Raw genomic sequence first — 15,115 nt, 5'->3', positions numbered from 1 at the left:
CAACAGGCACGTTATAAGGATGCAAAAAACTTAGGTATATACTTAAATTTAAAGTTATAATTTCAATCAACTCCTATCTATAAATAGGATAATCTAAACAGGCTTAATCAAATCCTAATAAAACTATCTCATTAATTTAATATATATACATATTATTTATTTTAATTCCAAAAATATATAATAAAATTTTTATTTATTTATTTATCATATGGAGACGTAGTGATCTTGTATTTTTTTTCTTTTTAAAAAATTATTTTATTTTATTTTTTATATTTTTAATTTTTTAATATTTAGATTAAATTTTTTATTTTTAATTAATAGATTTTATATTTAAAAAATATCGAAACGGCATGACACAATACGGTACCAAAATTGTATCGTTCCAATCGTAAACTAAAACTCTGATACAACTTGACATTTTAAATCATGGTACTAGGACCTAACCACCTATTTGTCACATAATCTATAGCTTTACTGTAGCTACCAATTTTGATTAATTAGCCAAGATTTGAAATCTGGTATCTTTGGTGTCTGATCCCTATTCAAGATCATTACTGTCAGACAAACAGCCACCTACATATGTGTGTCAATATATGTTGACAAATTAATTAAAACTTCCTTAGTATCTCAAAATGTTTCAGGAACAAGATAAATACTTTAATGCAAGAAAGGTTAATGCCTTGAACTTAAAGGACGCAGAAAGGAAATTGAAAAATGAGTCTTAAAGAAAAGTTAAATGGCTGCTCACTGCCTAACTCATTGCTTTAAGCCTTTGGCAACAACACATGTCCAGTAATCTTAAAACCAACTTAACACAGTCATACCTCTTTTTCATTAGTGCTTCTCCGACGCAGATCACCAACTTTTTCTTCTATCATTGTTTCCTCAAACAGATCCATAGTGCTCTATACAATTAGCTATTTCCATTAACATTATTGAAGCACAAATAGAGGAAAAAGGAGAAAGACTAAAATAAGAACCATACATTCAAGCACTGCATTAAATAATGAAATGTCAACAGTACAAAAAATGAACTTACAATAAACTAAAGTCACATCAAACTGGTGAAACTAAAATTAGAAGGCAACAAGGAACTAAGTTTCTGGCTGCACGACACTTAAAGAACAGAACCATGATAAGATATTCACGAAATATAAAAAATAAAAAATCACCATAGACTATCTAAACAAAAAATCTTCTATGATGGATTAACACAATGACAATTTAACATTCCATTATGCAACGACCATCAATGTGTTAGGACATACAGCCTATAATGTTGAACAGTAGGACATGCTGCCAGTGGTAATATAGGCTTTTTTTTTTTGAACAAAAATGGACAAAGAAGACATAATGCATAAATTCATCTAGTTCATTTACACAGTGGGATATTCCATAGAGTACGAAAATAGATATACATAATTGGTTGGCTTTAATGATAATGCATGCTTAGTATATCTTATGGACTGCATAACTAAGCAGCATGAAAGAGAGACAATTTCCAACAGGATTAGTGGGGCCAACTATGGTGCAAAAATTCGAATATAAAAGCATCACTTTGTAAGCTCAGAGACAAATTATCAGAGCATAACAGGAAAATAGAGCTCAAATCATTCATGAAGATACATCAGGACTTGCGGCATAACAGAAAAATAGATGATTTCCAACAGGATTATTGGAGCCAACTATGGTTGAAAAATTCAAATTTAAAATCATCACATCAGAAGCTGAGAGCCAAATGATCAGAGCATAACAAGAAAATAAAGCTCAAATGGTTCATGAGGATACATCAGGACTTGAGGCATAAATCTTTTTAATATTCAAAAAACAATCTATGAGGTAAGATGATGGTAAGTGATATACTTGATGAAGCATTTCCATCCTCCCTCCAACTATAATCAATCCTGCATCACCATGCTTCAGTGTATAATTGCTTATTGAAATCGCTATCTCCTTGTGGTGAGCACCATGAGGGAAATCCTCCTGCTCAAATCATATCTATTTAAACGTGCACATATCTTTATCTTTAAGAGTAAATAACCTTGAAAGTATCATTAAATAGATGAACACCCAAACATCTTAAATGGTAGCACATGAAAGTGATAAGTTACATGCCTGTAAATTGTTTTCCCATAGCTTGTTAAGGTTGTGATCAAAACACATTACAGTCCAACCAGAGGTAACAACAACCACAACCTGCTTCCTTGGTTCTCCATGCTTGTAGGATCGATCAACAAAACCTGCAGCAAGAGCAACAGGGTGCCTCCCAGATGATATACGGATCTTATCAGGTAGCAAGGATACCTCAGCCATAACTCGTGCTTCCGTAAACCCTTCATCAACACGTCTCGCATGAGCCTCTAAGACCTACAAATAACTTTCAATAAGACATTGACCAGGGAGGCAGCATGAAACATGCTGGAAGAGATTTCTACAACCTCAGTTCATCAGCTAGAACAACTTGCTCCAATTGAATTATTGAACAACAAAACATAATAACTCAAAAAGTTCAACTATATGATCTAAAATGTGAATCAGACATTATCTCAATGCAACCAAGATGTGCATTAAGTCCCTACAATCATTAGTTCAACACCATGACAACATAAGCATGAGAAAATATTTTAACAGCATGATCCAACATAATAACAAGGACCCAGTATAGGAGCATTATCTCATAAACGGTAAATTCCTATTTACAAAAGAAAAGGAAAAAAAAAAGATACCAATAGCTTCTAGATAAAGTTTCTGCTCTTAGCAAACAGTTCATCCTACCACTTACTAGAGTATGATAAAATATTATAATAATAATGTCAACAAGGTGAGTCAAATTTCCATGAGTCAAGGTCAAGGTATAAACATAATAAGCAGTCAACAAACAAGAGGAAATAAAAATTTTGTGAAGGAAAGAACATGGTAAAACATAGATACATATTAAAAATCAAGCAGTCACATATATCAAAACTACACAAGAACATGCAATGCACACCCATGATGTCAGAGCCTATGAAGAACCTCCTGCCAGTCTCAGTGAGACTTGACTAAAGTTAGTAATTGAGATAATCTAAGTTATTAGTGACAGTTAGGTTTGAATATTATTGTTTTTACTAACACTATGAAGCTGTGAAACTTGGATTAGGAGATGGGTATCCAACGAGTGTGAAGTCAAGTGTTGGACATGCAAACAACAACAACAATGTTTTTATCTCACTAAATGGGATCGGTTATATGGATCTTCTGTACAATTGAATTCGATCTGCTATAATATCCTCATCTATATTCAAATATTTTTTTTTATTTTAGCATCATTAACCAAGTCTTTTTTGATCGCCCTCTTTATTGATGTACGTATTTGTAATGATCTCACATCGCCTAACTAGGACATTTATTGGTCGCCTAAGGTCATGTCCATATCATCTTAAATGTGCCTTTCGAAATTTTCACTCAATAGGTGCAAACCCGAGTTTCTCTCTAATGTTCTCGTTTTCTTATACTGTTCATCCTCAAATACATGCACATTCACCCTAACATCCTCATCTCTATAACCATCATCTTTTGCTCATGTGCTCACTTCATAACCTAATATTCAGCTTCATATAATATAGCAACTCTAATTGTCATTTTATAAAAGTTCATTTTAAGTTTTAGAGGTACTTTACCATCACAAAGAATACCCGATGTCGTCCTCCATTTCAACCATCCTACTTACATCCTATGTAAAAGATCTCTATCCACCGCCCTTCATCCTTTTGCAAAAAAGGTCCCAGATACTTATAACTTTCATTTATCGGTAACTTGTCATCTCCTACCTAAATTATCATCTTACTACGTCTAATACTATAAGCTTAAATTCTATATGTTCTATCTTTACTCTATTGTGTCTAAAATATTTTACTTTAGTGTTTCCCGCCAAGATTCAAATTTAACATTTACTCCTTCACGTGTCTCATTGACCAAAATAATGTCATCTACAAATAACTTCCATTATAGTAACATGTCTTAGATATACCCAGTGAATTCATCCATGACTATGCAAAAATGTAAGAACTTAAAATTGATCATTGATATAATCCTATTTTTATAGAAAATGTTTTAGTTAATTCATCTGGAATCTTCACTTTTATCATTACATCCTCGAACATATCCTTAATTATTTTAATATACGCTAAGTTAATACCTTTCTTTTTTAAAATTATCGATATAATTTCCCTCGAGACTCCATCACAAGTTTTTTCTATGTCTATGAATACCATAAGAGAGTCTTCCATCTTTTCTTGATAGTTTTTAATTAGTTGAGTGAGAAGGTGTATGACTTCTATCATTGCCCTTTCAGACATAAATCCAAATTGATTTTCAGTTACCTTGGTCTCCTTCATAAATCATTTTTCTATCATTCTTTCTCTAAATTTCATGATATGGCTCATTAGCTTAATGCTCCTATAATTCATATAATTTTATCCGTCTCCTTTGTTTTTATATAGTAGTACTTCCCTGTACTAATGAGGCATTTTCTTCATTTTCAAGGTTGAATAACTTCGCAAGTCATTTAATACTCTACTTCCCTAGGCACTTTCATACATCTATTGAAATATCATTCAGTCCAACCGCTTCACCCTTTTTTGCATCGCATTTAACACTTATTCTACTTTCAAAGTTTGAATTCTCAGATAAAAATTTATTCTATACTTCTCTAACCTACTTAAGTTTCCTAGGCTAAGTTGGTTACCTAAACCTTCATTAAAAACTTGATAAAAATACCTCTTCCATAACTCTATTTCCTCATCTTTTAGTAATACCCTATTGAATTCCTCTTTAATGCATTTTCTTATTTGTGTAAAGTCCTTTTTTTACTCTCTTTTGCTTTAGTTATTCTATAAATGTCACTTTCCCTTCTTTTATATCTAATTGTGGATCCAAGGATTAGAAAGCTTCATTCTTAACTTCACTCGATGCTTTCTTGATCTTTTTTAGCTACTACATACTTTTTTACGTTTCCTTTGTTCTTACAAGTGTACAATAACTTATAAATTGTTCGTTTTTCCATCGCTTTCTCTTGTACTTCCTCAATCTACCACCAAGATTCTTTATTTGGTGATGTTTGTCCTCTTCACTCACTGAAATATGCTCTTAGCCACCCTTTTCAAATTAGTTGTCATCTTATCACATGTCGTAGTCGAGTCATCATGTATTTCTCCTAATATTTGTGCTCCTACTATCTCCTTAAAAATACTTTGCTTATCATCTTTTAACTTCCACCTCTTAATCCTAGAAGTAATGCATGTTTTCCTTCTATTAATATTATACTTGAGGCACATATTTAGCACCACATTAATTATACACAATAAGATAATATAAGTTATATACCTTATAATATAACCCTAAACTAACTTATATTAATTATATAACAAGTTAAACTTACCCTAATGATATTTTATTATAACTATCATTACCCAATGCCCATAAACCCTCATCCTCAGCTCCCCTCCTTCATGATGCAATGGTGCTCTCCCTTCCCTTTCATCCTGATGAAAACTACAATCCCCCTCGCTCCTAGCAACATGTGAAAGCCACACCACACACTTCCTCACACGATGCCACCAAACTCCAAAGTCCCCTCTATCTGTGCACTGCATATGACATCTTTAAACTACCCTCCTTCCTATGCATGATGCACTTGTCTCTACGTCCTCCCAATACAATGTGAGTCGAAGTATGTAAGCTTCCTTTGTTTTTTTTCTTCGTTCTCTTATTCTCATAGATGAGTTAAGCTGCTCACCCATTTTTCATATCCGCATTATGGGTGCCATGTCAACATTGGTATAAAAGGATATATCTCATTGTGGTAAACAAGTTATTTGATTGCTTTAAAATGATAAACCACTAATCTAAAGATTTGTTCCAAATTCATGATTTCCACAAGTGATTAAATGGTAAAATCATCAAATATGTTACTTTAATTATTAATATTAAGATTAAACAATTAATAATTATTGTTTTATTGTGTATTGTAACCTTAAGCTTCAATATAGACATTTAATTATAAGATTAAGTTTCATCCTTTATGGTGTGTGTGTGTGTGTTTATTAGATGATTACCAATGTAATCGTACAAAGTTAATTTTTGGGGAATTTTAGACCAAGCTCTCGAGAAACTAAGATTTTCACCTAATTTGGCACTTCCCCATAGAAGCACTCTGGGAAATTCTGTTTGATCAAAGAAAGTAACCTCCTTCAAACTCTATGAAACAACATGTATAAAAATTGGTTAAGAATCTGGTAGTTAATATATTAACAGTTTGGTATACCATTAACTTGTTGATTTTTCACCTACTATTCAACCATGTTTATCATTGTATTCACTTGAAAGTATTTCTTTAATTACCTAGATAGTCCTAGCATATTTTCGTAATGATTCCTGACATGCAATGCATTAATATTTTACTACAAGAATGCTAGCCACTCATTCATCCAATGGGTGAGGCCCTTATCTATAATTTGAGTTTTTTGGTACTCCTAATAAGGCACCTACTTTTCGACTACATAAACATTGTCGCAGAAATGACAACAAAGCAACTTTGCAAGTTATAACAACTATAGTTAATTCATGTCATGTCGTCCCGAGCTTGAACACCATTTAGAGAGAGTTGTAGTTTATCCATTAATTTCTAACACCTTTGGTGTACATTCAATAATCAAAAGTATCTATCTTTAAAAATGATTTTTAATATGTAGTTATCGCTTTTTGTGTGACATGGTTTCAAACCACCCCCCCCCCCCCCTCTCTTGGGCTACCTATTCAGCAGCCTAGGTAGATTTTGAAAGGGGGCATAAAGTGAACATATAATATAGGTGGTTAGCGTGAGCACTTAAAAAAATCTTATTTGGTTCATTCGATGCAATTTAGATTGAACCAAATTAACTTAGCACTAAGCTACTCTATTTAATAATTTGTACCTTGTAAGTGTTAAATTAAACACTTGTTTGGTAATGGATTAACACATTGTATGAATATCGTACACGCACAACATATTACTTATCTATATATTCTATTTTACATTGGTGAACAATATTATTTGTTTTACTTTATGTGTTTGTCATTGTTAGAATATTTATGGATAAATATTCTGTTAAAGATAAATATTCTGTTAGGGATAAAAATTCTGTTTTTCTTTATAGAATAATTCTCTTAGAATAGGTCCCTATATTCATGTATAAATAGAGGATTATATCTTGTAATAAAGTAAGATTCCATATTATTTTACATGGTATCAGAGCAAGGTTAGGTTTAGGGTTATTCGCCCGAACCAATCCTCTTCCTTCTCTCTCTATTCACCACGTGTTTTCCTCGCGTACGTTTCTGTTCGCCGTCTTTATCGATCGGATCACAACTTCTTCTCTCGCGATCCCTCTTCCGCCAGCAACTTCTTCTCCTCTCGGCTCAATACTTCCGGCCGTCAATTTTGAATCAACAGATGTGATCCTTCAGGCGGCACCTCTATCCGCCGCTTCAACATTGGGCCGCAAGACGCTCAACAACCACAGTGCCGCCAGGAGCAAATACAAAAGAGAGCGAGCAACGCATGAATGCTTTGGATGGCAAAACAAGCCTTCGGTACGCTTCCCTACTCATCAACTTTGGTCTCTCAAAACAATAGCAGACTTCCACCTCGTAAGGGTGGCAAAGGACACCCTTGGTGTGATCATTGTCACCGACCAGGACACATGATTGATAAATATTGGAGTCTACATGGTCGACCTTCCTGTGCTACGCAGACCGTTCAGAGTTCTATTACTCCTTCAGCTTCTTCCACTTCACTGTTGCCCCCAAATCCGACCCCACCGCCTTCCTATAATAACTTTCTGAAATGGTACGAGGATCGAAAGGTCTCTGATTTCCCTGTTGCCGTTGCACTCACTGGTAATTCCTTTGCTGGCATATCTCGCTCTTCAAGTTCTTGGGTTCTTGATTCCGGGGCTACCGATCATATCACTGATAATAGATCACTTTTTTCTTCTCTCTCTACTTCTGGTTATTTACCCTTTGTCATCATGCAAATGGTTCTCAAATTCAGTCCCAGGGTATCGGTATTGTTCATCCTTCTCCGTCTCTTTCTATTCATAATGTTCTTTATGTTCCCGGTGCTCCCTTTAATTTATTATCAATTAGTCAGCTTACTCGATCTCTTGATTGTGTCATCTCGTTTACTAAATCTTCTGTTTCCTTACAAGACCGGAGTACAGGGAGGATGATTGGCTTCGGATATGAGTCTCATGGCCTATATCGACTTCAACAGTCCTCTCTTGTTGGTTCGGCGGCAGCATCTCCCCTTCTTATTCATGCTCAGTTGGGACATCCAGGTCTTGATAAGTTGAAACAATTACATCCTGGTCTTTCTCACTTAGATTCTTTATCTTGTGAATCATGTCAATTAGGAAAGCATGTTCGTAATTCTTTTTCTCCTCACACTGTGAGTCGGGCTACGTCACCTTTTGCTTTGGTTCATTCCGATGTTTGGGGTCCTAGTCGTGTTTCTTCTACATTGGAGTCACGATACTTTGTAACCTTTATAGACGATTTTTCCCGTTGCACTTGGTTATATCTAATGAAGGATCGTTCGGAGTTGTTTTCTCTTTTTCAATCTTTTTTCTATGAAATTAAAACTCAATTTGGTATTTCTCTTCGAACCTTACAGAGTGATAATGCACGTGAGTATCTATCTACTCCATTTCAGACCTTCTTGGCGTCTCATGGTGTGTTGCATCGGACGTCTTGTCCTCATACCCCTCAACAGAATGGAATTGCTGAACGCAAGAATCGTCATCTTCTTGAGACCACCCGGACTCTTCTTCTTCATTCTCATGTTCCTCTTCAGTTTTGAGGTGACGTTGCACTTACTGCATGATATCTCATCAATCGCATACCTTCCTCCACTCTACAAGGTCAAATACCTCATCATGTTCTCTATCCTCATCAGTTTCTTCATCCTTTACCACCTAGGATCTTTGATTCTATATGTTTTGCTCATGCTCTCAATCCTGGCATTGACAAACTCTCTCCCCGGTCTCATAAGTGTGTTTTCCTTGGGTACCCACGGTCTCAGAAAGGGTACAAGTGTTATTTCCCTACTCTCCGTCGGTACTTCATCTCTGCTGATGTCACGTTCTTTGATTCAGTTCCATGTTTTGGGCCTAACAGATCTCCATCCGAGTTTTCTCCTTCTACACCTGCACCAATGGCTATCTTTTATCCTCCGGAGGAGTCTCCATCGCCTCCGGAGACATCTCCTCCATTGCAGGTTTATCAGCATTGTCCTCGTCCTGCTTTGCCGCCGACCACCACTGACACTGCCATAGACACATTTTTGGAGCCAAGTCTTTTACCTCGTCCTCCAGTCCCATCTCCTGAGTCTGATATTCCCATTGCACTTCGGAAAGGTGTGCGTTCCACTCGTAATCCTTCTCCTCATTATGTTTTTTTGAACTATCATCGTGTTTCTCCTTCCTATTTTACTTGTCTTTCCTCCTTGTCGTCTGTTTCTCTTTCGAAGACTGCAGATAATGTCTTTGCCCATCCAGGATGGAAACATGCTATGCTCGATGAAATGTGTGCCTTACAGAGCAGTGGGATTTGGGACCTCGTTCCTCTACCGCCAGGGAAGTCAGTTGTCGGTTGTCGATGGATATATACAGTGAAGGTTGGTCCAGACGGAAAAGTTGACCGGCTTAAGGCTCGCCTCGTTGCTAAAGGATATACTCAGATCTTCGGATTGGATTATGAGGGCACTTTTTCTCCTGTTGCCAAATTATCCTCTGTGTGTTTATTCCTGTCCATTGCTGCAATTCGACATTAGCCTCTTTATCAGTTGGACATCAAAAATGTTTCCTTACATGGTGACCTGCTCGAGGAAGTCTACATGGAACAACCTCCGTATTTTGTTGCTCAGGGGGAGTCTTCTGGTCTTGTATGTCGCCTGCGAAAATCTTTATATGGCCTCAAGCAATCTCCCAGAGCATCGTTTGGTAGATTTAGTACTGTAATTCAACAGTTTGGCATGATTCAGAGTGAGGCTGACCATTCTGTCTTTTATCGTCACTCATCTACTTATTGCATCTACTTAGTAGTTTATGTTGATGATATTGTTATCACAGGTAGTGATCATCTCGAGATTTTACAGGTGAAACATCATCTTTTCAAACATTTTCAGACAAAAGATCTCGGAAAACTCAAATATTTTTTGAGGATAGAGGTAGCACAGTCCAAAGATTGGATTATCATATCCCAAAGGAAGTATGCAATGGATATTCTAGAAGAAACAGGCATGTTAAACTCAAAAACAGTTGACACACCTATGGATCCTAATGTCAAGTTCATGCCAAATCAGGAAGAGCCTCTTCCAGATCCTGAACGATACAGTCGATTAGTAGGGAGATTAAGCTACCTTACTGTTACTCGTCCGGATATCTCTTTTGCAGTAAGTGTAATAAGTCAGTTTCTCAACTCTTCATGCAAGGAACATTGAGATGTTGTAACACGCATTATCCGATATATCAGAGGTGCTCCAGGAAAAGGTCTTTTGTACGGAGACAAAGGACATACTCGAGTCGTAGGCTATTCTGATGCAGATTGGGCAGGATCTCCTGTTCCGGCTCCTTACCGACGACAGCTAAACCACCAGACAGGACGGAGGCCACGTCACCCGATACCAGCACCGCGGAGGAGAAAGGACCTGCGAGGGGGCACTAAACGCACGGATTAGCGGGGCGCCGGGGGATCCCGGCGTGGCCACTCCGACGCTCAAGTCAGACCAACAGAAAAGTGGAAATGTACCCCTCGGATTCAAGATGCGTCTAGTATCGTACCTGTGAGGTTTATATAGAACGGGGGGGGCGATACCTTTGGATCCAGCGGCCTGGGATTGGAGGAAATGGCGGCCTCTCAGGGTCCGCTGTATGAAAGGTTCTCCAGATCAGACGGTCTTTCCATATATCTTATCCTCTTTGAAGGGTCGCGATTGCCGGGAGACTTGGTCATCCACATCGCCTCCTGTGGATAGGTTTTGCGAAGGAGCCTTGATCTTTATGCATTAGTATCGTCTCCACGTCAGACGTGACCACCTGCAGGGTTAAGGTGCACTGATGCAGGGTATTCCTAGCTGTGTAGGTAGGCGGGTCCCTTCGGGCCTCCTTATGTGTTTCATGGCGGAGAAGATCAATAGGAAATCCTTTCCTCAAGGTGGGAGGGAACGGGTGGCTGTACCTAGGTGCTGGCCCCTGCTGTGACAATTGAGCCCTGAGGTTAGCGTGCTATGTGTCAGCCCGATGTGTAGGTTGGCCCGTGATACGGCGACCTGGTAATGAGGTCGGCTTACGCTGTGGCGACCTGGTCATGAGGTCGGCTCTTGGTTGTAGTTTTACTTTCCTGCTAGAAGGAGAGGTATCGGGTGGGTCTGAAAGAGTTAGACTGGTGTGATGGTCTTACCTCTGTCCTGGCTGGGAGGTGGGTTCGGGGCTGTTATGCCTACCAGCATTTGTTAGATGTTAGTGGTGCAAGCGCACGATTCTTTAGCGGGGTCGGTCGGGTAGCCTGTGTGAGGCATTATCCCTAGCTGTGGGGGTGTCTATAAGATGATGAGGTATGTGCCGATCTCGGGGCTAGGTACGTGCCTGAGATTTGGGTTTAAGTCCCCTTTCTCTCTTCCTGGGGGCTATTGGTTTTCCTTGCTGGATGTCCCGTCCTCGCCACGTGTCTTTTGGGGGATTCTCCTTATCCTACGTGTTTTGCCCATGTCATTCCATCCGGATCATCTCCCATTGATAGGAAATCTACTTCTGATTTTTATTTCTTGGAAAAGCAAAAAGCAGAATGTTGTGGCAAGATCAAGTGTAGAGGCAGAATATCGAGCTATGGTCATAGCTAGTCAAGAGCTTATATGGCTCAAACAATTGCTTCAAGAGTTAAGATTTGGAGAGGTTACACAAATGTCACTTATATGTGGCAATCAAGCCGCTATGCATATCGCCTCGAATTCAGTTTTTCATGAAAGGACAAAGCATATTGAAGTCGACTGTCACTTTGTCAGAGAAAAAGTTATATCTGGTGAAATATCTACTAGTTTTGTTAACTCACAGGATCAACTAGCAGATATATTCACCAAATCATTGAGAGGTCCTCGAATTGACTACATATGTAACAAGCTGGGTACATATGATTTATATTCTCCAGCTTGAGGGGGAGTGTTAGAATATTTAGGAATAAATATTCTGTTAAGGATAAATATTCTATTAGGGATAAAAATTCTGTTTTTTTTATAGAATAATTCTCTTAGAATAGGTCCCTATATTCATGTATAAATAGGGACTTATATCTTGTAATAAAGTAAGATTCCATATTATTTTACGGTCATTATGTAATTGGCATATATTATTTCTGTGTGAAAAAATGAACTGAAGTTTCCAATGAAAATTTATTGTGTGAATGTTAGTCATTTTATCTAAGGTTCAAAATCTGATTCCAATATAGAGTTTCAACCCCAAACCGAAACAAGATGTGTCAATGGTGTTGGCAATATGCCAAGGTCCCATGTGGCAAAAATAGAAGACGAGGAGGAAGAAACTGTTGCTAAGTAAGGTGAGGTAATTTTAAACACCAACTAAGGACACTCGTTGAGACTGCCACAAAGGTGAGGTGATTTTTGAACCTCAAACAATGCATTTTTTACTTTTGCACAAGCCAATGTTCAAAATCATCTTCAGCTATAAACTAGGGTTCAATATCGCAGGAGGAAGAAAACCCTACTTCTTGGTCAGTGCACAGAATGTGATGTCTCACCCATATAGGTAGAAACAGCATGAGATTTAAAATCAATTTGATAAAAATATTTTTAATATTGACCACATATGCAATGATATGCAATGCAATGGGTTGACTGCATATTGCCTACAATGCAGTATGCTTTTAGAAAACTACCTTTCACAACTCCTAATGTATGTTTTTAATTAACCTCCCAATGTGTACCATGAAATTCCTATGCAGCTTATCAGTAAAGCCCATGTTTTTCAATATCTATCCCATATATTGGTTGGTCGAATGAGACAGTTGCTACTGAGAACAACTTTTTATAGAGGATATTGACAATCTTCATTTTTACACTTATGAATTCATCATTTATGCAGTAATTGTTCCAATCTATATTTCTGAAATAGAGAGACCAATGGATCAACTTATTGTGGGAATCTATCAACCAAATTGGATTAAGTAGTGGAGACATCAGTAGAGTCGCACTGCAGAAATACAGCATACTGAACCAAGAGAATTCAAAATTTCACTCAAACAAGGTCATGATATTCATTACGAGAGATGAAAATCACAGCTAACCTGAATCTTAGCGTCATGTGTGGCAACAAGGATTTCGCTCTTCCCATCGCCATTGAGATCGACCACAACAGGAGGAGGGAGGCGTTCAGCCTCAAATTTGATGGGATACTCATCTGAAAGGTGGAACCAAGCTTCCTTGAAGGAGAAATATCCTTCTTGCTGAGGATAACGCCACATTTAGACGCAAAATAACTAAAGAAAGCAAAGAAAATTGTAAGATAGTTTTAGCAGTCGTAACTCGTACCTGGAGGGAGAAGAAGAGAGCGAAGGCGGCGAGGAGGAGGATGCCGAGATCTCTTTTCCTCATTTCTTTATTATCACGGCGGGCAACCAATAAATATTCTTCACGCTACCAACATTCTCGACTTGGAAATACAAAAAGATCGGCGAACATAACAGGTAGAAATTGAGTCAATTTCCCACGATAGAAAGCCGATCCTGATGTGATATGATTTCTCTGTCAAATCAGAAAATAAGATATGAATAGCAAGGAAGGGAGGGAGGGATTCGAAGGAGATGGCCGACGAACCTTCAAGGATTACCTATCGCCGCCGCTGCGGTCTGTCGTCGTTGCGATCTCGCCGGCTGATTCTTCCCAGGCGACGGCTTTATGTTTACTGGCTTGCGACTTCTTGACGAGGGTTCGAAGTGCGAAAATAGGGCGTCCCCTAAAAAATTAGGATACGAGAGAAAATAAAATAATTTGGAAATATATATATATATATAATTATAATTCCATTTGTGCTGATGGTTTCGCACTAATCAGGTTTGTACTTGCTCCAAAGGATCACGTGACTTTGAGATACCTTTCCTTATTTACTGTTAGTAAAAAATATGAATTTACATTTTGTTCGCCCAAAATTGGATAAAAGAATGATTTCCTTCCCTCGTGAATACATCCTTCTTTGACTGTCGCTAGTACAAGCTTAACTCGCCAGCTTGACGGTAGTCACTCACTAGCCGTGAGTTCAACGATGGTCTAGGTAGAATTGTGATCTTGTACATGATAGATTTGGGATCAAACTTAAATCGATCGAAATTTATGGTCATATAAAAAAATTTTAAAATTTTATAATACAGGATTAATAATTTTATATATATATATATATATATATATATATATATATATATATATATATATATATATATAATTTATATATAAATTAATTAATAATTATATATATATAATTATCGACACTCAATATTACAATGATATTATTACATAAATAAATTTAAATTAATTAATAATTTAATAATTTTTTAGTAGAATAATATTTATATTTTTATATTATAAAATATAATAATATAAAATTTCTACTGACATAATAATAATAATCATATTTAATCTAAAAATATTCTCTTAGTTCATAAAATAGCTTAGTTTAAAGGTTAACAAAGCAGTTGACGTAATGGAAGTTATTGAAATTTTTAATTCAAACATGAACACTGTAAATAATCTTCTAAAGACATATTAATTCCGTAGAATATCAAACAATAGGCATCCAAAAACTTATCATTTTGAAAAAAAATGATAGAATATTATTGATCAAAAACTAACTCAAAAATAACTAAATAGATATTTAAATAGTCTCATAATCCTAATCCTAACTCTGTAAAAGTCAAAAATAACCTAAATTATAAAATAATTCATGTATAGATCTTTTACGAGAAATAATAAATAAACACAGCGGAACAAAATCAATCCCTATAGAGATCCATGCGAATGTAATATACATGTTTG

General features: G+C 36.7%; 1 protein-coding gene across 2 annotated transcripts in view; it reads right to left on the bottom strand.

The window, feature by feature from the left end:
• Positions 1–14,037, bottom strand: part of LOC141833031 (uncharacterized) — a 58,415-nt gene extending 44,378 nt beyond the window's left edge. The window contains exons 1-6 of one of the 2 annotated variants that reach the window (XM_074720415.1): positions 13,904–14,037; positions 13,619–13,831; positions 13,375–13,533; positions 2,116–2,367; positions 1,864–1,983; positions 825–905 (exon numbers count right to left, since the gene is read on the bottom strand). In XM_074720415.1, the coding sequence (XP_074576516.1) occupies positions 825–905; positions 1,864–1,983; positions 2,116–2,367; positions 13,375–13,533; positions 13,619–13,681 (675 nt within the window). In that variant the 5' untranslated portion in view covers positions 13,682–13,831; positions 13,904–14,037. The remainder of the gene's footprint in view (positions 1–824; positions 906–1,863; positions 1,984–2,115; positions 2,368–13,374; positions 13,534–13,618; positions 13,832–13,903) is intronic. The other variant, XM_074720416.1, reaches the window with a different exon arrangement.
• Between the last annotated feature and the right edge of the window lie 1,078 nt (positions 14,038–15,115).

This window comes from Curcuma longa, chromosome 8 (genome assembly GCF_044706935.1).
Source record: "Curcuma longa cultivar G26 ecotype Majalengka, Jawa Barat chromosome 8, ITB_CL_G26_1.1, whole genome shotgun sequence".
Taxonomy (NCBI): domain Eukaryota; kingdom Viridiplantae; phylum Streptophyta; class Magnoliopsida; order Zingiberales; family Zingiberaceae; genus Curcuma; species Curcuma longa.
Note: the sequence above shows the minus strand (reverse complement) of the source record. Positions and strands in the feature narration are given on the sequence as shown.